The sequence below is a fragment of the Phyllobates terribilis genome, unplaced genomic scaffold (genome assembly GCF_046119375.1).
Source record: "Phyllobates terribilis strain yellow unplaced genomic scaffold, ASM4611937v1 Scaffold_7__3_contigs__length_470593459, whole genome shotgun sequence".
NCBI lineage: Eukaryota > Metazoa > Chordata > Amphibia > Anura > Dendrobatidae > Phyllobates > Phyllobates terribilis.
Genome location: NW_027362767.1, coordinates 131,244,359 through 131,266,272, shown reverse-complemented (window position 1 = coordinate 131,266,272; position 21,914 = coordinate 131,244,359). Strand labels below are relative to the sequence as shown.

At 46.6% G+C, this 21,914-nt stretch overlaps 1 protein-coding gene across 9 annotated transcripts in view; it reads left to right on the top strand.

The window, feature by feature from the left end:
* Window positions 1-21,914, top strand: part of PACS2 (phosphofurin acidic cluster sorting protein 2) — a 116,567-nt gene that overhangs the window by 52,453 nt on the left and 42,200 nt on the right. For 6 of the 9 annotated variants that reach the window (XM_073639162.1, XM_073639167.1, XM_073639164.1 and 3 more), the window contains exons 3-7: window positions 8,127-8,216; window positions 11,048-11,173; window positions 18,002-18,164; window positions 18,691-18,764; window positions 20,130-20,210. In XM_073639162.1, coding sequence (XP_073495263.1) covers window positions 8,127-8,216; window positions 11,048-11,173; window positions 18,002-18,164; window positions 18,691-18,764; window positions 20,130-20,210 — 534 coding nt within the window. The remainder of the gene's footprint in view (window positions 1-8,126; window positions 8,217-11,047; window positions 11,174-18,001; window positions 18,165-18,690; window positions 18,765-20,129; window positions 20,211-21,914) is intronic. The other 3 variants (XM_073639165.1, XM_073639163.1, XM_073639169.1) reach the window with 1 other exon arrangement.

Here is a 21,914-nt window from a genome sequence, read left to right as displayed (position 1 = left end):
TGTTGGTGAGGCGGCAGCTCCGGTGTTTGGTGAGGCGGCAGCTCCGGTGTTTGGTGAGGCGGCAGCTCCGGTGTTTGGTGAGGCGGCAGCTCCGGTGTTTGGTGAGGCGGCAGCTCCGGTGTTTGGTGAGGCGGCAGCTCCGGTGTTGGTGAGGCGGCAGCGGGGTCATAGCAGGCTCTAAACTTTTTTGAAGAGATGGGTTTTCAAGTTCTGTCTGAAAGATTCGAATGTGTTGGGCACAGAATTCCAGAGGATGGGGGATCTTCGGGAGAAGTATTGGAGGCGATTGGGTGAGGAACAAATAAGTGTGGAGGAAAGAAGGAGGTCTTGGGAAGACCGGGGAGTACGTGAGGGAATATATCGGGAGATTAGTTCAGAGATGTACGGAGGAGAGGGGTTATGGATGGCTTTGTAGGTCTGAATATCTCTACTGAGAGGAACTATCTTCGAATTAATGATGACTTTTACATGTTAAGTTGAACAATAACATTTTTATTAGTTATAGACACACCACATGACAAAAATTAGAATAAAAAACATATAAAACAGATTAAAAACAAAACATAAAATAAGGGGGGGGGGCAGGGAGCCGTCAGCAGCATGTATGAATAAGTGCAAAGTGCTAGACTGGGGATCAACCTGTATAGTCAATATGTACTTGAATAAAGTGCAAAGTGCTTATGATCTAATGGCAAATAACTCACAAGTCAATGCATATATTGACACATAATTGGATATTACACCAGTTGATTCTTGGTGAAGTACTCGTGTGTACTATATGATATGTGTAAGAGACAGTGCTCATAAAAATAATAAGAAGCAGCACAAGGGAATGTACAAGAAAGGATTATAAATGAGGCAGTGCTCTTGAAGATAATAAGATATACACTGTGTGCAGAATTATTAGGCAAGTTGTATTTTAGAGGATTATTGTTATTATTGATCAACAACTATGTTCTCAATCAACCCAAAAGACTCAAATATCCAAGCTTAATATTTTTGGAAGTTGGAGTGGGTTTTTTTTTTTTAGATTTGGCTATCTTAGGAGGATATCGGTTTGTGCAGGTAACTATTACTGGGCATAATTATTAGGCAACTTAATAAAGACCAAATATAATCCCATCTCACTTGTTTATTTTCACCAGGTAAACCAATATCAGTCCACAAAATTTAGAAATAAACATTTCTGACATGCAAAAACAAAAACCCCAAAAATTAGTGATGAATATAGCCACCTTTCTTTATGATGACACTCAACAGCCTTCCATCCATAGATTGTCAGTTGCTTGATCTGTTTCCGATCAACATTGCGTGCAGCAGCCACCACAGCCTCCCAGACACTGCTCCGAGAGGTGTACTGTTTTCCCTCCCTGTAGATCTCACATTTTATGATGGACCACAGATTCTTTATGGGGTTCAGATCAGGTGAACAAGGGGGCCATGTCATTATTTTTTCTTCTTTTAGACCTTTACTGGTCAGCCATGCTGTGGAGTAGTTGGATGCATGTGATGGAGCATTGTCCTGCATGAAAATCATGTTTTTCTTGAACTATACCGACTTCTTCCTGTATCACTGCTTGAAGAAGTTGTCTTCCAGAAACTGGCAGTAGGTCTGGGAGTTGAGCTTCACTCCATCCTCAACCCGAAAAGGTCCCACAAGTTCATCTTTGATGATACCAGCCCATACCAGTACCCCACCTCCACCTTGCTGGCGTCTGAGTCGGAGTGGAGCTCTCTGCCCTTTACTGATCCAGCCTCTGGCCCATCCATCTGGCCCATCAAGAGTCACTCTCATTTCATCAGTCCATTAAACCTTTGAAAAATCAGTCTTAAGGTATTTCTTGGCCCATTCTTGACGTTTTATCTTATGTTTCTTGTTCAAAGGTGGTCGTTTTTCAGCCTTCCTTACCTTGGCCATGTCCCTGAGTATCGCACACCTTGTGCTTTTTGATACTCCAGTAATGTTGCAGCTCTGAAATATGGTAAAACTGGTGGCGAATGGCATCTTGGCAGCTTCACGCTTGATTTTCCTCAATTCATGGGCAGTTATTTTGCTCCTTTTTTGGCCAACACGCTTCTTGTGACCCTGTTGGCTATTTGCCATGAAAGGCTTGATTGTTTGGTGATCATGCTTCAAAAGTTTGGAAATTTCAAGACTGCTGCATCCCTCTGCAAGACATCTCACAATTTTGGACTTTTCAGAGCTCGTCAAATCTCTCTTCTGACCCATTTTGCCAAAGGAAAGGAAGTTGCCTAATAATTAAGCACACCTTATATAGTGTGTTGATGTCATTAGTCAACACCCCTCCTCATTACAGAGATGCTCATCACCAGATTTACTTAATTGGTAGTTGGCTCTCAAGCCTATGCAGCTTGGAGTAGGACAACATGTATAAAAAATACCATGTGATCAAAATACTCATTTGCCTAATAATTCTGCACACAGTGTAGCACAAGAGAATGTACAGGAGAAGATTACTAACCATGAGCCATGCTGGAAATGTGTCTGCGTCGCCCCCCCCCCACTCCAACGCGCGTTTTATATGGGCTTCTTCAGGGAGTGATCTACTATATCAGAATATCTCTACTATATGGCACCTGATGGAGCATCATAGGTGGCAGAAGTCAACACTGCAGATTGGCGACCAACCAGGGCTGTGGAGTCGGAGCCCATTTTGGTGGAGTCGGTATAAAATGGACCGACTCCTTAAATATATAATAAATTGGGTACAGTAGTTAAATTTCAATTTGTGGGTATATTTTTTCATAAGAATTTGGGAAGGTTATGAAATGTCCTATAAATGTCTGTCCTATTCCTGATCTAAGGGTCTGGACTTTTAGCTGAGATGAATCTGTACTGCAGTAAATTTATCACTTAAACATGAGCCGTTTATGAGGAGTCAGAGTTGGAGTCGGTGTCATGGAAATTGAGGAGTTGGAGTCTGAGTTTTGGCTTACCGACTCCACAGCCCTGCCACCAACTTCCCCTATGAAGGTGGTGTGAGTGGTGCTGGCACTTTTCGGTAGGCACCAACAGGTTTATTGCTCTTTACTTCCACCACCTGACCTTCATTGGAATATATTAGCTATCCCATCATCCAGATGTTTCATGTTTCAGTACGATTATGAATTAGCTGGAGTATATTTAGCCCTGTTTTTAGTTAATTGCTCCCTTTTAACACTTTTCCTGTAAATTAGCTAAAATGTTTTTAATTTACATACCATATTTTTCTGACAATAAGATGCAGTTTTAGCAAGAAAAAAATCTTGACAAAAAGTCTTACATTCCGTATACCGCTTCCTGTGATGGAGGAGCATCTTTCCCGATCACTGGGAGAACTGCTCTTAACTGCACACTAATCTATGTGATTGGTGCAAAGCAGCAGAAGTTATCAGGACTTAGTCTGCTCATCCTGGGAAGCTGAAAGACCCTCCATCCAACTAGCTCCATCTATCACATTTCCTGAAGGAACTGCAAAATGGGGTAATGTATACATAGTGCATATAAAATGTGCATATGTAGCAGAGCTGTGTGTGTATGCAAATCTGGACATGTAGCAGAGCTGAGTGTGTATGTAAATGTGCTTATGTAGCAAAGCTGAGTGTGCGGTCCATGCAGCAGTGTTGTGTATACAGTGAAGGAAATAATTATTTGATCCCTTGCTGTTTTTGTAAGTTTGCCCACTGACAAACACATGAACAGTCTATAGTTTTAAGGGTAGGTTAATTTTAACATTGAGAGAATATTCAAAAAAAATCAAGAAAATCACATTGTAAATTAAAATATATATATTTTTTGCAGTGAGAAATAAGTATTTGATCCCTCTGGCAAACAACACTTAATACTTGGTGGCAAAACCCTTGTTGGCAAGCACAGAAGTCAGATGTTGTTTGTAGTTGATGATGAGGTTTGTGCACATGTCAGGAGGAATTTTGGTCCACTCTTTGCAGATCATCTCTAAATCATTCAGATTTTGAGGCTGTCGCTTGGCAGCTCGGAGCTTCAACTCCCTCCATAAGTTTTCTATGGGATTAAGGTCTGGAGACTGGCTAGGCCACTCCATGACCTTAATGTGCTTCTTTTTGAGCCACTCCTTTGTTGCCTTGGCTGTATGTTTTGGGTCATTGTCTTGCTGGAAGACCAAATCACGACCCATTTTTAATGTCCTGGCGGAGGAAAGAAGGTTGTCGCTTTGGATTTTACGGTACATGGCTTCATCCATTCTCCCATTGATGTGGCAAAGTAGTCCTGTGCCCTTAGCAGAGAAACACCCCCAAAACATAATGTTTCCACCTCCATGCTTGACAGTGGGGATGGTGTTCTTTGGGTCATAGGCAGAATTTCTCTTCCAACAAACACGGTGAGTTGAGTTAATGCCAAAGAGCTCATTTTTTGTCTCATCTGACCACAGCACCTTCTCCCAATAACCCACAGAATCATCCAGGTGTTAATTGGCAAACTTCAGACGGGTCTACACATGTGCCTTCTTGAGCAGGGGGACCTTGAGGGCACTGCAGGATTTTAAACCTTTAAGGCGTAATGTGTTACCAATGGGTTTCTTGGTGACTGTGGCCCCAGCTGCCTTGAGATCATTAACAAGTTCCCCCCGTGTAGTTTTAAGCTGATCTCTCACCTTCCTCATGATCAAGGATACCCCATGAGGTGATATTTTGCATGGTGCCCCAGATCGATGTCGATTGACAGTCATTTTGTATTTCTTCCATTTTCTTACTATTGCACCAACAGTTGTCTCCTTCTCACCCAGCGTCTTACTTATGGTTTTGTAGCCCATTCCAGCTTTGTGCAGGTCTATGATCTTGTCCCTGACATCCTTAGAAAGCTCTTTGGTCTTGCCCATGTTGTAGAGGTTAGAGTCTGACTGATTAATTGAGTCTGTGGACAGGAGTCTTTTATACTGGTGACTACGTAAGACAGCTGTCTTTAATGCAGGTATCGAGTTGATTAGGAGCGTCTAACTGGTCTGTAGGAGCCAGAACCTCATAATGGTTTGTAGGGGATCAAATACTTATTTCTCACTGCAAAATGCAAATAAATGTATCTAATTTATACAATGTGATTTTCTCTTTTTTTTTTTTCTTTTTTTTTTAGGATATTCTACCTCTCTCCGTTAAAATTAACCTACCCTTAGGCTATGTGCCCACGATGCAGAAATGCTCCGGATTTTTTCCTGAGCGTTTCTGCATCTCCCTGGCATAAAAAACGCGTGCGGATTGTACATGCGGATTGTACATGCGTTTTTCCTGCCAGAGACATGCGGATGTGAAGCGTTCTTCACATGCATTTCCGCATGCGGGTTGTCAAGCTCTTTCCAAGCGATTTTAGCATCACTTGGAAAGTGCTTGACAACTTGGTCACACTATATAAATCCATGCAAACGGCATGGATTTATATACAACCCCTTGCAAAAATTATGGAATCGCCGGGCTGGGAGGATGTTCATTCAGTTGTTTAATGTTGTTGAAAAAAAGCAGATCACAGACCTGGCACAAAACTAAAATCATTTCAAATGGCAACTTTAGGGCTTCAAGAAACACTAAAAGAAATCAAGATTAAAAATGTGGTACTCAGTAAGGGTAATTTTTTTCAGACCAAGCAGAGGGAAAAAATTATGGAATCACTCAATTCTGAGGAAAAAATTATGGAATCATGAAAAACAAACACACAAAAGAACACTCCAATACATCACTAGTATTTTGTTGCACCACCTCTGGCTCTAATAACAGCTTGCAGTCTCTGAGGCATGGACTTAATGAGTGACAAACAGTACTCTTCATCAATCTGGCTCCAACTTTCTCTGATTGCTGTTGCCAGATCAGCTTTGCAGGTTGGAGCCTTGTCATGGACCATTTTCTTCAACTTCCACCAAAGATTTTCAATTGGATTGAGATCCGGACTATTTGCAGGCCATGACATTGACCTTATGTGTCTTCTTTCATGGAATGTTTTCACAGTTTTTGCTCTATGGCAGGATGCATTATCATCTTGAAAAATGATGTCTTCATCCCCAAACATCCGTTCAATTTTTGGGATAAGAAAACTGTCCAAAATATCAATGTAAACTTAGGAATTTATTGAAGATGTAATGACAGCCATCTCCCCAGTGCCTTTACCTGACATGCAGCCCCATATCATCAATGACTGTGGAAATTTGCATGTTCTCTTCATGCAGTCATCTTTATAAATCTCATTGGAACGGCACCAAACAAAAGTTCCAGCATCATCACCTTGCCCAATGCAGATTCGCGATTCATCACTGAATATGACTTTCATCCAGTCATCCACAGTCCACGATTGCTTTTCCTTAGCCCATTGTAACCTTGTTTTTTTCTGTTTAGGTGTTAATGATGGCTTTTATGTTTAGCTTTTCTGTATGTAAATCCCATTTTCTTTAGGCTGTTTCTTACAGTTCGTTCACAGACATTGACTCCAGTTTCCTCCCATTCGTTCATTTGTTTTGTGCATTTCCTGTTTTGGAGACATATTGCTTTAAGTTTCCGGTCTTGACGCTTTGATGTCTTCCTTGGTCTACCAGCATGTTTGCCTTTAACAACCTTCCCATGTTGTTTGTATTTGGTCCAGATTTTAGACACAGCTGACTGTGAACAACCAACATCTTTTGCAACTTTGCATGATGATTTACCTTCTTTTAAGAGTTTGATAATCCTCTCCTTTGTTTCAATTGACATCTCTCATGTTGGAGCCATGATTCATGTCAGTCCACTTGGTGCAACAGCTCTCCAAGGTGTGATCACTCCTTTTTAGTTGCAGACTAACGAGAAGTTCTAATTTGATGCAGGTGTTAGTTTTTTTTTCCTCAGAATTGAGTGATTCCATAATTTTTTCCCTCTTCTTGGTCTGAAAAAAATTACCCTTACGGAGTACCACATTTTTTATCTTGATTTCTTTTAGTGTTTCTTAAAGCCCTAAAGTTGCCATTTGAAATGACTTTAGTTTTTTGCCATGTCTGTGATCTGCTTTTTTTCAACAACATTAAACAACTGAATGAACATCCTCTGAGTCCGGTGATTCCATCATTTTTGCCAGGGGTTAAAGAATGGTAAAAAAGGAATATTATACTTGCCTTCCGATGGCCCCCGGTGTCTTTATCCTATGCGTCCTGGCTTGCCGGCAGCTCGCGGTAGACTAAAGGACCTGCCGACGTCAGCGGTCGCGTGACCCGTCACATGACTAAATGACGTCACCGCAGGTCCTTGAGTCCACCGCGAGCTGCCGGCAAGCCAGGACAAAGACACTGGGGGCCATCAGAAGGTAAGTATAATATTTATTTTTTTATTTTATTCTTTTTTTACAGGTTCTATGGTACCCGGGTCCGGAGGAGAGTCTCCTCTTCTCCAGACCCGGGTACCATCCGCACATTGAAACGCTTAATATCCGCATGTACAGATCCAGTGATGCGGATTACATGCTTTCCAATTCAAGTCAATGGCGGCGAAAACGCCGCGCTTACGCGAAATAATTGGTAGTGCTGCGTTTTTTTCCGCAATGATAATCCACAGAGGAAATTTCCGCAGCATGTGCACAGCACATGCGGATTATCATTGGGGAACATGGCAGACCTTCTACCAAGCGTTTAAGTGTTTCTGCAGCGGAATTGCCGCTGCGGAAACGCTTAGAAAACGCATAGTGGGCACACAGCCTTAAAATTATAGACTGCTCATGTCTTTGTCAGTGGGCAAACTTACAAAAACAGCAAGGGATCAAATACTTATTTCTTTCACTGTCTGTGCGCTGCAGAGTGTTCATTTCATGTCTGAGCTGTGAAGTTATATGTACATAAAACACATGGTGCAGAGAAACACGAACAATAGATGTATTCGTTCCCTATTCTACCCCAGTGCGTTACAACTAGTGATAATGCCCCCTCCACATTACACCACCAGGGAAGTTTTAATTAGTAGGAAAAATGTTTTTCCTCTTTTCTGCTGTCTAAACCTGTGGTGTGTCTTGTGGCAAAGTGCATCTTACAGTCCGAAAAATTACGGTAATTAAAAATGTGTTGCCCGTTTTATTCTTGGGTTATGCCTTGACTGTAACATTGCATTTTGGTAGGGTGAGATAATTGTTATTTTTGTTTCCTTACCAGGGATCCAAGCGCATTCTTCGGTCTCATGAGATCGTGCTGCCACCTAGTGGACAAGTGGAAACTGATCTTGCCCTGACATTTTCACTGCAGGTATCAATGATTTTTTAGTACAAGTGTAATTTCTATGACTGCACATGGAATAGTTATGACCATACATTGGCTTATTATTACTTCCTGGTAAGTGTAGGATTAGGCATACAGTCCAACCAAATTTATTGCACTTACATTTATGCACCCCTACATGAAGTAGCCACATGGTTCAATGTTGGATTGGCATCTTCATCAGGAATCCATTGCCTGATGAAGATGTCTTTGGCATTGATGCAAGGTTTTTCTCTTTCAGATGAATCAAACGGTTTATTTTCACACTTCAGTTTAAAGAGTTATTCCAGGGGTGCACAAGTTTTTTGTTCTAAGGGCCACATTTCCATACTGAACCTATCCCAAGGGCTGGAAAGAGGTGTAAAGGTACTTACATAAATACATCACAAGAACCACCATCAGTACATTAATACATCACCAAAGCCAAGTTTTGAGTATTTGAGGAAGATTTGGAGAGTTTCTGCTCCAAAATAATAAAGTGTTAACACACGCTAACTTAAACTGAGTTTTTGTAGCAGAAACTCTCCAAATTCTCCTCATAATTTCAAATATCTACATTTTGAGGAATTTTTTAAGTTTTAATATTGCCATGAAGCACATTATAGATTGCTACATGTGTACACGTACAGAACCACCATCAGTACATGAATGCAGTGCCAGAACCATTATCCGTACATGAATGCTGCCCCAGAACCACTGTCAGCTGGTGAGTACATGAATGCTGCACCAGAACCACCGTTGATCAGTACATGAATGCCGCGCCAGAACCATGGTCGCTTTCATGCCCAGAGCTAATCTCTGTAGTCCCTCTTCTCCGTCTTCTGCTGCACATCCCGACACAGTGCTCTTTAAAGTAAAAGTATCATTATATTGCCCCATAAGTAACAATATCCCATGCTTTGCCCTTGAATAAATAATTGCCCTTCACTGTGTTTACTGCACAACATATTCCACCCACAATGCCTTTCTCCATAATATCCCTTCCACATTGCCTCTCTCCATAATGTCCCCCCCACACAGTGCTCCTCTCCATAATGTCCCCCCCACACAGTGCTCCTCTCCATAATGTCCCCCCCACACAGTGCTCCTCTCCATAATGTCCCCCCCACACAGTGCTCCTCTCCATAATGTCCCCCTACACAGTTCCCCTTTCCATAATTTCCCATCCACACAGTGCTCCTCTCCATAATGTCCCCCAGATAGTGCTCCTCTCTATGATGTCCCCCCACATAGTGCTCCTCTCTATGATGTCCCCCCACATAGTGCTCCTCTCCATAATGTCCCCCCACATAGTGCTCCTCTCCATAATGTCCCCCCACACAGTGCTCCTCTCTATGATGTCCCCCCACACAGTGCTCCTCTCCATAATGTCCCCCCACATAGTGCTCCTCTCCATAATGTCCCCCCACACAGTGCTCCTCTCTATGATGTCCCCCCACACAGTACTCCTCTCCATAATGTCCCCCCACATAGTGCTCCTCTCCATAATGTCCCCCCACATAGTGCTCCTCTCCATAATGTCCCCCCACACAGTGCTCTTCTCTATGATGTCCCCCCACACAGTGCTCCTCTCCATAATGTCCCCCCACATAGTGCTCCTCTCCATAATGTCCCCCCCACATAGTGCTCCTCTCCATAATGTCCCCCCACATAGTGCTCCTCTCCATAATGTCCCCCCACATAGTGCTCCTCTCCATAATGTCCCCCCACACAGTGCTCCTTTCCATAATGTCCCCCCCCCACACAGTGTCCCTTTCCATAATTTCCCATCCACACTGCCCCTCTCCAAAATATCTCCCCCACACTGCCTTTCTGCATAAAGTCCCACTGCTTCTCTTTATACTATGGCCCCTTACACTATCTTCCCTTAATTGCCCAATATTATCCCCATTGCCCTATAATGTGCCCTTGCAGTAACCCTATTCCTCCACCTCCCCTGGCCCCCTCATCTAAAAATGGCATATTTAATCTTCGTCTCTTTCATGGAGCGCTTACTGATGCCCTCTGCGTCCTCCCTACCTTTTACACGCCGGTGACAGCAGCAGTGGGATGAGGTCAGCAGGGTGACAAGCGCTGCTCTGTCCAGTCCCAGGACCCAAGTGTCCAAAAGTATTGGTGCCTGAGAGACGCAAATTCATTGGAGTATGGGAAGAAGGGGCGCCAGCGTCTCCTGGACAGCTCTGGGCCGCAACAAACCCTTTGGTGGGCCTTATGTAGTGCAGGCCTGGCTTATTCGCATCAATCATAAGTTGTTAAAATTGCAAAGTTATTATAAAAATCAGCAACTTTACAGATTACTTATAATTAATCCTCTCTGTTCCAAAGAATGGAGAGATTTTTAAATTAATTACCTAGGTAACCGGCCCCCTCTGCAGTCCATCAGCGGTGGCCAGTCTACTAGGCGTAGAGCGCAGCAATTGCAAGCTCATTTTTAAAGTGTTTGTAAGTGCTGTTCTTAAGCCCCCGATCCCGTCCAACCTCCGACTCCCTCGCTCCTTTGATGCTGCAGATAAAAAGCTGCCTCTGCATGCAGCATCAGAAAGCGCGCAGCTTGTGCCAGCAGCAGGAGCACACCGCTCCCCGACAAGTAGAAAGGCGGGAGGCAGGGGAGCAGTATGCTCCTGTTTTAACAAGTTGTGAAACCCAATGATTGCCCAATGGTCATTTCTGATCATTATCCAATGATCTTTTGGTTTGCTAAAAAGATTATTGTTCTCGGCGGCACATCGTGGTTCTCGGCGGCACATCGTCCTGTCATTTTACACACTGAAAGCATTATTAGCCTGGTGGGCAGTAAATGTTCTCCTTTTCCTCTTTAGTATCCTCACTTTTTGAAAAGGGAAGGAAACAAGCTGCAGATAATGCTCCAAAGGAGGAAAAGGTACAAGAATCGAACGATCCTGGGTTACAAAACTCTGGCTATTGGCTGCATTAACATGGCTGAGGTATGTGCGTCTTATATTTTAAATGTTTTTTTGTTTTTTTTTTCATCCGCACCCTTTATTGTTTCTGCTCACATAGTAATGTCCCGCAGATGTGGTTTTATCCGATCAGACCTATTAGTGTGCCCACTTGCCAGGTAGCCCGCTCCTCATCTGCAGAACGTAGATCAAAACCAAAAGACCATAAACACCCGCCCATATCTATGGGAACAGCCGACAACCTAATATGTAGTCAGCCGGATCCGGCATATCTGTCCTTTCTTTATCGCTTCATTGGGGGACACAGGACCATGGGTGTATGCTGCTGTCGCTAGGAGGTTGACACTAGGCAAAAAACAAATAGCTGCTCCTCCGCAGTATATACCCGCCTACAGGCACCAAGCTCTCCAGTTTAAGCTTAGTGTCTGTAGGAGGTAGACCTGGATCCTAACTGATCCAACCCTGTTGTGTTTTATTAATACTTGTTCTTTATTTTTCAGATACAGCTCTTCAGGGTTAACAGATAACACTGTGTCCCCTGTTAACCCATTTCACAAGCGACCGAGAGAGCACTATGGCTACCCCCACATCGCCCACTCTCGGACCCGCTGGGCAGGACCTATCCCCTGTCACCTCACGGTGTCTCAGTGATTGCCGGTGGCCAGTCCTTGCCTATTTTCCACCCCAGCCCCCTCCTCAGAGCGGCCTGGGAGGGAGACGGTGATCCCTGTGGTGACCTTCCCCCAGATTCTGGGGTCGACACAGTCTCCTGCACTGTCCAGTACGGTCAGTGCAGGAAGGAGGAAGAGCCAGGATCCCCCCCAATCCACGGAGGACCTCCTGTGACCATTATAAGGGGGGAAAAAGAAGAGGTATCGGGACCTTAAAAAGACAGAAAGGTACAATCTCTCCTGCTGTCTCACAATTACAGGTCCCGGGCCCCTCACAACTCTGGTTATGGGCTCCCAGCGCTGCCTGCCATGCCCCCCCCCCCTCACATCAAACATGGCGCTTACTTCAGCAGCGCTTTCCGGGCCATGCCCCCTCTCCTCGCATCTTCAGCGTCCCCCTCATTCCCCACCTCCTTCTTCTCTGTTGGGGGCTGTCTCTGGTGGGTCGTTGCTCTTACTAGCGGGTATGCGCCCCCTCCAGGAATCGACCAATCAGGGCAGAGGAGCATTGTGACGCTTCCGCTACGCCCACAAGCTATCCCGGGGACCTATCAGCGGCCGGGTCCTTAACCTGCCCCCATTCCTTCTGCCTATCAGAGCCTCGGCGCCCCTCGTCACTCAGGGCAGCGCTCTGCTCCTGCCTCGCCCCTCTATGCCGGCGGCATCACTCTGCCTGGCTGCTCCTTACTCCAGCGGCACCACTCTGCCTGGCAACAGCGGCCCGCTCCAGCCTCGGAGTTCTGACGAGGGACACGGGACCGTGGTTACTTCAGGACCGGGTAGGCTCTGCCCTGGCACCGATCCACACCCTATCCTGCCCACAGGCTCCCTCCTCTGCAGTATTCCTGGTCAGGCACATATGCCCAAACCCAGGGAGCTTTCTGTCCGTCCCTCTCACATAGTCACATACTACGCCTGTGCTCTTTGCAGTACTAAGTGGCCCGCGGGTCTGACAATGGCTTTCTGCTCGACCTGCAAGCCTCCCACCATGCTGGCTCCCCAAGATCCTTCTGCCGCCCAGGACGAAGGAACTCCCTCTCCTCCGGAGTGGGCTGTTGCTATGTCCCAGTCTGTCTCTGACCTCACCAAGGTATCTCAATCTCTGGTGCAGGTCCTAGAACGCTTGCCTTTATCCACGGCCACCCGTGCTCCGAACGTTTCCACAGACAGTTCGCAGGCACCCCTGCCCCCTCCTCCGAAGGGCAGACTGAGAACACGTTGTCAAAAACGAACTCACACAAGCTCATCCTCCAGCTCTCCAGACTCCAAGATGCTCCCTGCATCTCACTCCTCTTCCCCGGAGGTTGCCCTGGGATCTAACTCTGCATCAGATTCAGACTCTGGTTCCGACATGGACCAATATTCCAAGATCCAGGACATGTTTGACGGCCTTATATCGGCCGTCAATCACACTGTGCACGTTAAAGAGGACGAGAGCCCTTCTCAGGACTACTCCGTTTCCTTCAAGAGAATTAAGCACCCGGCACGCACTTTTTCTAACCATACAGAATTTGACGGTGTCTTTCAGAAATAGTGGGCGCATCCAGAAAAACGCTTCTCAGGAAAGAAACAGTTAGACATCCTATACCCGTTTAACCATGACCTTGTCAGCAAATGGACTGAGTCCTCATCAGTGGATCCTCCTGTTCTCGTCTCTCGGCCAAAACAGTGCTTTCTCTTCCAGACAGTTCCTCCCTCAAGGACACTACGGATAGACAGGTTGAGGCCTTTGCTAAGTCAGCCTTCAAGGTTGCTGGCGCCTCCCTTTGTCCTTCCTTTGCCTCAACTTGGGTATCAAAAGCAGTGTCCCCATGGGCCAAGCAGCGTAGGCAGGGCATCTTAACGGGGGCTTCCCCGGACGATCTGGCTGACCTAGCGGATCAGATCGCCCACGCAGGGAAATATCTGCTCACGGCGTCCCTCGACGCTGCTGCCTGCTCAGCCCGTGTCTCTAGCAATATTATTGCCTTACGTAGAGTTCTCTGGCTGAAGTCTTGGAACGCCGACCCGGCTTTCAAAAAATCTCTAACAAATCTTCCTTTTCAAGGCTCCAGGGTGTTTGGATCTAAGTTAGACCAAACAATTTCTGATGCTACTGGGGGGCAAGAGCACCTCCCTTCCCCAGCCCAGACCTAAACGCCCTTTTCCTAGGAGACGTTCCCTTCAGTTCCGGTCCTTTCGTCAGTTCGCTCAACCGGGCCCCTCCTCTCAACAGGACCGTACCCCAGCACAGCGAGAGAGACGTAAGCCTTCCTTGAGGCCCACCCCCAACTGTCGCGCAAAGGGTCGCTTCTCCAAGTCCTCTGGATCCCAATCACGATCCAACAGATTTTCCTCAGCATGACGGGTTACTCCCACCTGGGACTTCTCCCAGGGTGAGCGGCCCTCTACTTCTGTTCCGAGACTCTTGGGTCTCGGCAATAGAAGACGCCTGGGTCAAGGAGATTGTGACCTCCGGCTACAAAATCGAATTCAACGCCATACCAGGAACACAATTTCTCAGGTCCCGCCCCCCACATCCATCTCCGCTTCCCGGCTTCCTTCAGGCCATTGTCTCCCTTCTGCGCTCAGGAGTCATAGTTCCCATCCCCTTTCAGGAAAGGTTTTCCTGTTTTTACTCTCTTTTCGTTGTTCCAAAAAAGGACGGCTCACTACGTCTGATCCTGGATCTCAAACAGCTAAACCGACAAGTACGCACCCGTCCCTCAGGTCGGTAATCGCCTCGATGGAAGCCGAGGAATATCTATGTTCAGTGGACATTCAGGACGTGTATCTTCACATCCCAATCTGCGCATCACATCAGAAGTTCCTTCGCTTTTCCTTCCAGAACGCACATTACCAGTTCACTTCCCTCCCCTTCGGCCTCGCCTCCGCCCCGAGGGTTTTCACGAAGGTAATAGCGACGGTCATGGCCATTCTACGAGCCAGGGGGATTGTAATTATCCCCTACCTCGACGACATGTTAATCAAAGGCCCCACGTTCAGGGACTGTCTCCACAGCCTCCAGATCACCTTGAACACGCTCTCTCGGTTAGGCTGGCTGATCAACACAGACAAATCCTCCCTGGTCCCATCTCAACGTGTAACCTTTCTAGGGATGCAGTTCGACACGACCCGTGCCTGGGTCCTTCTTCCGAGGGAAAAGATAAACTCTCTCCGCCGGGGGATCCACCTTCTCTCCGACCCAAGTCCACACACTCTTCACCTATGCATGAGTGTCCTGGGAAAAATGGTGGCAGCTATGGAATAAGTACCTTTTGCCCAGTTCCATACCCGGCCTCTTCAACTGGCCCTTCTATCGGCTTGGGACAAGAACCCGTCGTCTCTAGATCGACGCATCAGGTTACCTCTTCACGTGAGAAGGTCACTAACCTGGTGGACCCACCCCTCTTCCTTCAGACCCGGGAGGTCATTCCTACCGCTTCGCTGGCAGGTGGTCATGACTGGTGCCAGCCTCATAGGTTGGGGAGCAGTCTTCCTTCACCACACGGTGCAGGGCCGGTAGAGTCCCCACCAAGTCTCCCTACCGATCAACATCTTGGAGATAAGGGCAATTTACCTGGCGTTGCGTCATTGTCAGGAGATTCTAGCAGGGTTCCCAGTCCGCGTACAATCGGACAATGCCACGGCTGTGGCGTACATAAACCATCAGGGAGGAACGTTAAGCAAGCCCGTATTGAAAGCGGTGGCAAGAGTGCTAGTTTGGGCCGGGAAGACAGTTCCGGCAATCTCAGCAGTCCACATTCCGGGGGTCGACAATTGGGCGGCCGACTTCCTCAGTCGACGGCAGGGCCTTGCCTCAGGAGAATGGTCTCTCCATCCCGAGGTGTTTCATCAGATTTGCTTACGGTGGGGCACACTGGACGTCGACCTCATGGCGTCTCTGTTAAACCACAAGGTCCCATCCTTTGTAGCTCGGTCCCGCGATCCGCTAGAGATCGCTCAAGACTCGCTAGTCATGTCATGGTCTCAGTTCCAGCTGCCCTATCTCTTTCACCCTCTACCATTGATCCCTCGAGTCGTCAAAAAGATCAAGACAGAAGGAGTACCGGTAATTCTAGTAGCCCCGGATTGACCCGGACTCGTCTGGTACGCAGATCAAGTAAACCTGCTCGTCGACTCCCCCTGGAGACTACCAGACCGTCCGGACCTCCTCTCTCAAAGACCTATTCTTCATCAGAGTTCTCGTTCTCTGAATTTAATGGCATGGCCGTTGAGGCCGCAGTGTTGAGGAATGCTGGTTTTGCTGGCAACGTCATTCAAACCCTAATTAACGCCAGAAAACCCGCAACCTCGCGCATATACCTCGCGCACAGAACCTGGAGAGCCTTTTTTCGTCACTGCAAGCAAGATCAACTAGCTCCCATGTCCTTTTCGTTACCGGTCATTTTGGCCTCTCTTCAGTCTGGCCTGGAGGCGGGACTCTCTCTAAGCACTCTCAAAGGCCAAGTTTCGGCCTTGTCCATTCTATTCCAACGTAACTTGGCTGGCCTTCCTTAGGTCAAGACATTTCTACAAGGGGTGGCTGACCTGGCGCCGCCTTATCGCCCTCTGGTGGATCCATGGGACCTTAATATGGTCCTAAGCGTTCTCCAACAGCCCGCGTTTGAACCCATTCAGGACATCTCAGCCTCTCTTCTCTCCTGGAAGGTGGCTTTTCTGGTGGCTGTTACCTCAATTAGGAGGGTTGCAGAGCTCGCAGCCCTCTCATGTCGATCGCCCTTTCTGGTCTTCCATCAAGACAAGGTAGTGCTCAGGCCGGTGCCTTCCTTTTTGCCTAAAGTAGTCTCCTCTGTCCACATCAATGAGGACATTGTTTTGCCTTCTTTCTGCCCGGCCCCAGTGCATCCACGGGAGAAATCCCTGCATAAACTGGATCTGGTCAGAGCTCTACGTGTGTACCTTTCTAGAACGATTTCCCTTCGGCGTTCGGACGCCCTGCTTGTCATCCCTGAGGGGCTTTGCAAGGGTCAACCATTGCCCTTTGGATACGTTCGACCATTTTGGAGGCATATCGCGTCTCAGACAAACCTCCCCCTCCGGGAGTAAGGGCTCACTCCACCCGGGCGGTGGGGGCCTCTTGGGCGGTTCGCCACCAGGCTTCAGCTTCTCAAATCTGTAAGGCCGCAATTTGGTCTAAACTCCTCACCTTTTCAAGGTTTTACAACGTCCACATTTATTCTTCGGCTGATGCCAGTCTTGGACAGAAGGTCCTGCAGGTGGCGGTTGCCTGCAGTCTGACCTAGTCTGTGGCTATTTTGTGTTCTCCCACCCACTCCCACTGCTTTAGGACGTCCCATGGTCCTGTGTCCCCCAATGAAGCGATAAAGAGCGATTTTTGGTACTCACCGTAAAATCTCTTTCTTGGAGCCTTCATTGGGGGACACAGCACCATCCCTGATTTTGGGCATATGTCCAGTTGGCCCTGTTGGGCATCTAATTTAGTTTTCACGGTTGTGCCCCGTTGGGCATTGCATAGTTGGTTATTTTATGTTTCTCCTACTGCTCTAGCCACTAACTGGTGAGCTTGGTGCCTGTAGGCGGGTGGATACTGCGGAGGAGGAGCTATTTCTTTTTTGCCTAGTGTCAACCTCCAAGGCTCCAAGAAAGAGATTTTACGGTGAGTACCTAAAATCCCTCTTTCTTTCTCTAAAATATAAGCCGCTGCCAGAGATGCGTGGCAGTGGCTCTCTTAAAGGGATGAAAGTGGTGCCGGATCGACAAGCTGACGGGTATCTGAAGCGTATGGTAGGCTTTAGTCTCTGTTCACACCACTTTAGAGGTATACAACAAACATTTTGCTGCCCAGTATAGATTATTTTGTTGTCCCCTGTCACACAGTTTTTGGTTTACCTCCATCGAGTGAACAGAAGCCTATGGGTTTGTTCATCGTAAGTCTTTGGAGCTTGGGATTGGGACATGCTCATAGTCTCGGTTAGAGGTTTGGCACTCTGGCATGTACCAATCTGCTGCCCTAGCCCTAGACCAGTGAGGTGCACGCTGCTGATTACTCGGCTTCACGGAGACTCCACCTTGTAACTTGAAGGGTTTGGTGCTAGATTCCACAGGCCACATCGGGGTCTCGTGGAGCCCGAGCCTCCATGGGTAACGCGGGACCTATACATTAGCTTGAGTGTGTACATATTGTGATTTACTTCTTTCGTTCTTATCTGTACATCAGGTCATGCAGCATCCATCTGAAGGAAGCCAAGTATTAAGCCTTTTTAGTAACATGAAGGAAGCATCTGCCAAGGTAGCTGAAATCTGGATATTCTCCCTCTCTAGTCAGCCGATTGATCATGAAGACAGTGCCATGAATAGCAGCCAGAAGATAAAGTCCACAGGTACGTCTGTGAGCGGGCGAGACGGCCTGGCCTGTGATGTGTGTATGTAGGATCAGCAATGTCACACAGTCCTTAATGGGGTTTCCCAATTTTCAGAAACCCTCCGTTACCCTCCTGCAGTTTGTTTTTAAATTTACAAACAGTTCTTCACTCCCCTTCCCCGGGTCCAGCATTGAGTCTCCACCGCTGCTCCTGGTGTCTGTTGTTTGCTCCGCTGATACTGCATCAACAGCCCTGTAGCCAGTCTACTCCGCCAAAGTACCAGCAAACAACTTTGCACTGCAGCCAGAAACACCGGGGGAGACGGCGAAGACTCAACGCTGGACCCAGTTTGGGTGAGTAAAGCACTTTTTATGTTTGTTTTAAAAAAAACAAGAAAAACAAAACTACTGCCAGGGGAGAGGAGTTTCCTGAAACCTGGAAATCCGCTTTTAATAATATTAAAAAAAAGATAATTAAAAAAATGTCTTCATTGGTCAATTGATGATGATTATGATGATTCCTATTTAGGCTTTTTTTTTTGCAGATAATTATTCTGAAGAGGAGTATGAAAGTTTTTCTTCAGAGCAGGAAGCAAGTGATGATGCCGTGCAAGGCCAGGTATGGGGAATGTGCAACATTGATCAGGAACCTTGCAGACACTGCCTGCAGGAGCCATATTCCCTGCAGACCAAAGTGCTTCGGACAAGAAGCTTGTCTAAGGCTCTGTCTACACTACGTGATGGGGCACGTGTGTGCAGGAAGCCAGACGCGCTTTCTTTTGTCTACCATTCTGCTGCATGGCACAGCTAACCACCAGAGGGCGCTCATAGTGAGATCAGGGAGGTATGCATGCCCACCAGGATGAATAGTGGTGAGCCGTAGTCCTAGCCCAGGTAAGATACAACAACACACTGCAGCTCTGCGACACTGACATCAGGGAAGGGTACTGCAGCCGCACCCTGCCTGGTGGGTGATGTATTCACAAAGGGGATCTTTAAAATTAATGCAAATATACTGGTAATTGCATCAGAGAGTGGAGGAGATGCAGGCATTGAAGGGCATTTAAGTGGTTAACAGCAGCTGGCAGAGCTCTGCTCCACTCGCAGCTTTTAGAGGTAGATGCTGGCTGTGTAAGACAGATGTTATCTGACCACACTCTCAAGTTGTGCTGCACCCATGAGTGTCACATTTTTGTTTTTCCTATTCCAGAGATGCGGACCTTTTTATTTGTCGATAATTTTTCTGTTCAGCAAGGGGTGTGGCTCATTATCCTCGGGGGCGTGGCTCATTATCCTCGGGGGCGTGGCTCAGATGTCCCTTGGGCGTGGCTGAGGATCCTCGGGGGCGTGACTCAGAGATCCTCTGAATTATTACGCTGTGAGCCACGCCTTTAAAATCAGCATTAAACAAAAAGCCCCTATCTCTGTAACCCTATGGCAGGTTTTTGAAAAGAAAAAAAAATGGAGTACTCAGGGAGGAGCTATAATGAAATAAAAAGCAAAAACTGGTCACCTTTGACCTGGTACGGGTCCTGTTCAAGACCATTTCAGTACAACCCCTCTGCCCTTACCCCAGGACTCAATGACACTCTACACAAGGATATAAAAGGCCACCGTGCACCACCCACTTGGGCATAACACCGTGCCATCCGTTTTGCCCGGTGTTTTCCTTTAGGGCTTAATCATGTTCAGAGTGCAGAGAAAAGACCCGGGTGGCAGAGCCGCCGCAAAAAATAAGGAAAAAGATCTTAAAAACGCCATGTGCACATAGCCTTAGATAACAACTCCATGTTCAATTTTGATTAATTTTTGCGGATGAGTCGATCAGTCTCACTCATTAAAGTCTGTGGGAATAGGGGGGGGGGGGGAGGGAATGCTATCCATTCTTCATAGATCCTGTTATGTAATCGGACCCTGTAATGTGAATGTGCAGCCTCGGTGCTTGCTCTTATGGTCATTGTCTTCTACCACTCGCTTACTGCAGGACCTGGATGATGATGAGTTTGATGTGGGAAAGCCAAAGAAGCAGCGAAGAACGATAGTAAGAACCACGTCCATAACTCGGGTCGGTTTACATTACTTACACTAACTTGGAAGGGTTGTGGCGTAAACTCCGTCAGCCATTATTCTGTCCTGCCGCTCGTCATCCCTGCAACCTGATTAACTTGGTTTTAAGCGGACATGTCATTGTGTGCCAGTGTCCTGCAGTTCATCCTCACACGGTGTGCACATTTCAGATCCAGTTTTAATTCTCAATAGTAAATTAAAGAGGTTTTCCCACAAACAAAGTTGATTTTAATCCATAGATCTTGGAATAATAATAAGTTCCACAATTGGATGTGTTTAAATAAAATGTTCCTGTGCTGAGATAATCTTATAAATGTGCCCCTGCTGTGTACTGTGTAATGGCTGTGTCTGACCGTGCAGGAACATAGTCTGATCATACCACATCTCCTGGGCTGGGGAGGAAACAAAAGAGTATACAGATATTACAGCTCCGGATCGCAGCTGATTCTTTTTGTGATTTCCCTATCTGTTTTTAAAAAATGTTTTACCTCAAAGAATTATTTGTGATCCCCTCCTGTAATGTCTGTATATTCTTTTTCTCCCATCCTGCCCAGGAGATGTGGTATTATCAGACCATGTCCCTGCATGGTCAGACACAGCCATTACACAGTACACAGCAGGGGCACATTTATAAGATTATCTCAGCACAGGAACATTTTATTTAATCACATCCAATTGTGGAACTTATTATTATTCCAAGATCTATTAATTAAAATCAACTTTGTGGGAAAACCCCTTTAACAGACTTACACCCCTGCTCCATATTTCCCTCTGTTACACTGTGCAGACTCTCATTGTGGCTCTGGTGTGCATGGACTGAAGACTGTGCTCTTCTTGCAGACTTTGATGGCAGAATATCATTAACTAGTCTACAATTTTTAGAGAGAATTGTGGACTTCTGAACATCTTAAAGATGTAGGTATTGCTGGTACTTAGTTGTTATTGCGCCCTCTCTTGTTATTTTGATTCCCTTTTGGAACCCCCACCTAACGTGCCCAGCTTGGGGGGGACACACATGCTCAGTAGCTCCCACCAGATCCTAATGACAACAGATGGCGGATGGATTCCTGCTGAACCGTCAATAGTAAGCAGCAGTTTCACATTCTGGACGGGACGTCGATCAAAGCGGAGTGAGCACACTAGCCCCAGGGAAACCAGGACTAGTCCCCAATACAACACTGCCTGGATGATGGGAAGGTCGTGCACCCTGTTGAGGGATCGGGTGTCCCTATTCACTCTACACACCTTTTCACTCTGCTTTTCCACAATGACATGTCCACTTTAATCAACTAATTACATAAATAACAATTTATTTTTTTAATTCATATTTTCTTTGTATTTTAAATGTTTCATGCTTCAGTTCCCAAACGTTCATTCCTAACGATGGCTCAAGGGGAACCTGTCGAAGGGAAAGTGTATTTTATCCTGCCGGCAGATTGATGTATGGTTTTCTGGGCATAACTTCTGCATGATTTATCAATTATTGATCTCATTATCTGCCTATTCTGGGCTTAGAGACCAGTGGGTGGTCCTACAGCAATGAATCTTGTCACTCAAAAGGACCGCCCACTGGACTCCTAAATCCCAAACTAGCAGAGTCTAGGATTAATACGTGACAAGTCATACCCAATCCGTTCCCTCAATACTGCAAATAAATCGGCTCACTTTTTCAATGTGACAGGTTCCCTTTACAGCAGATCTC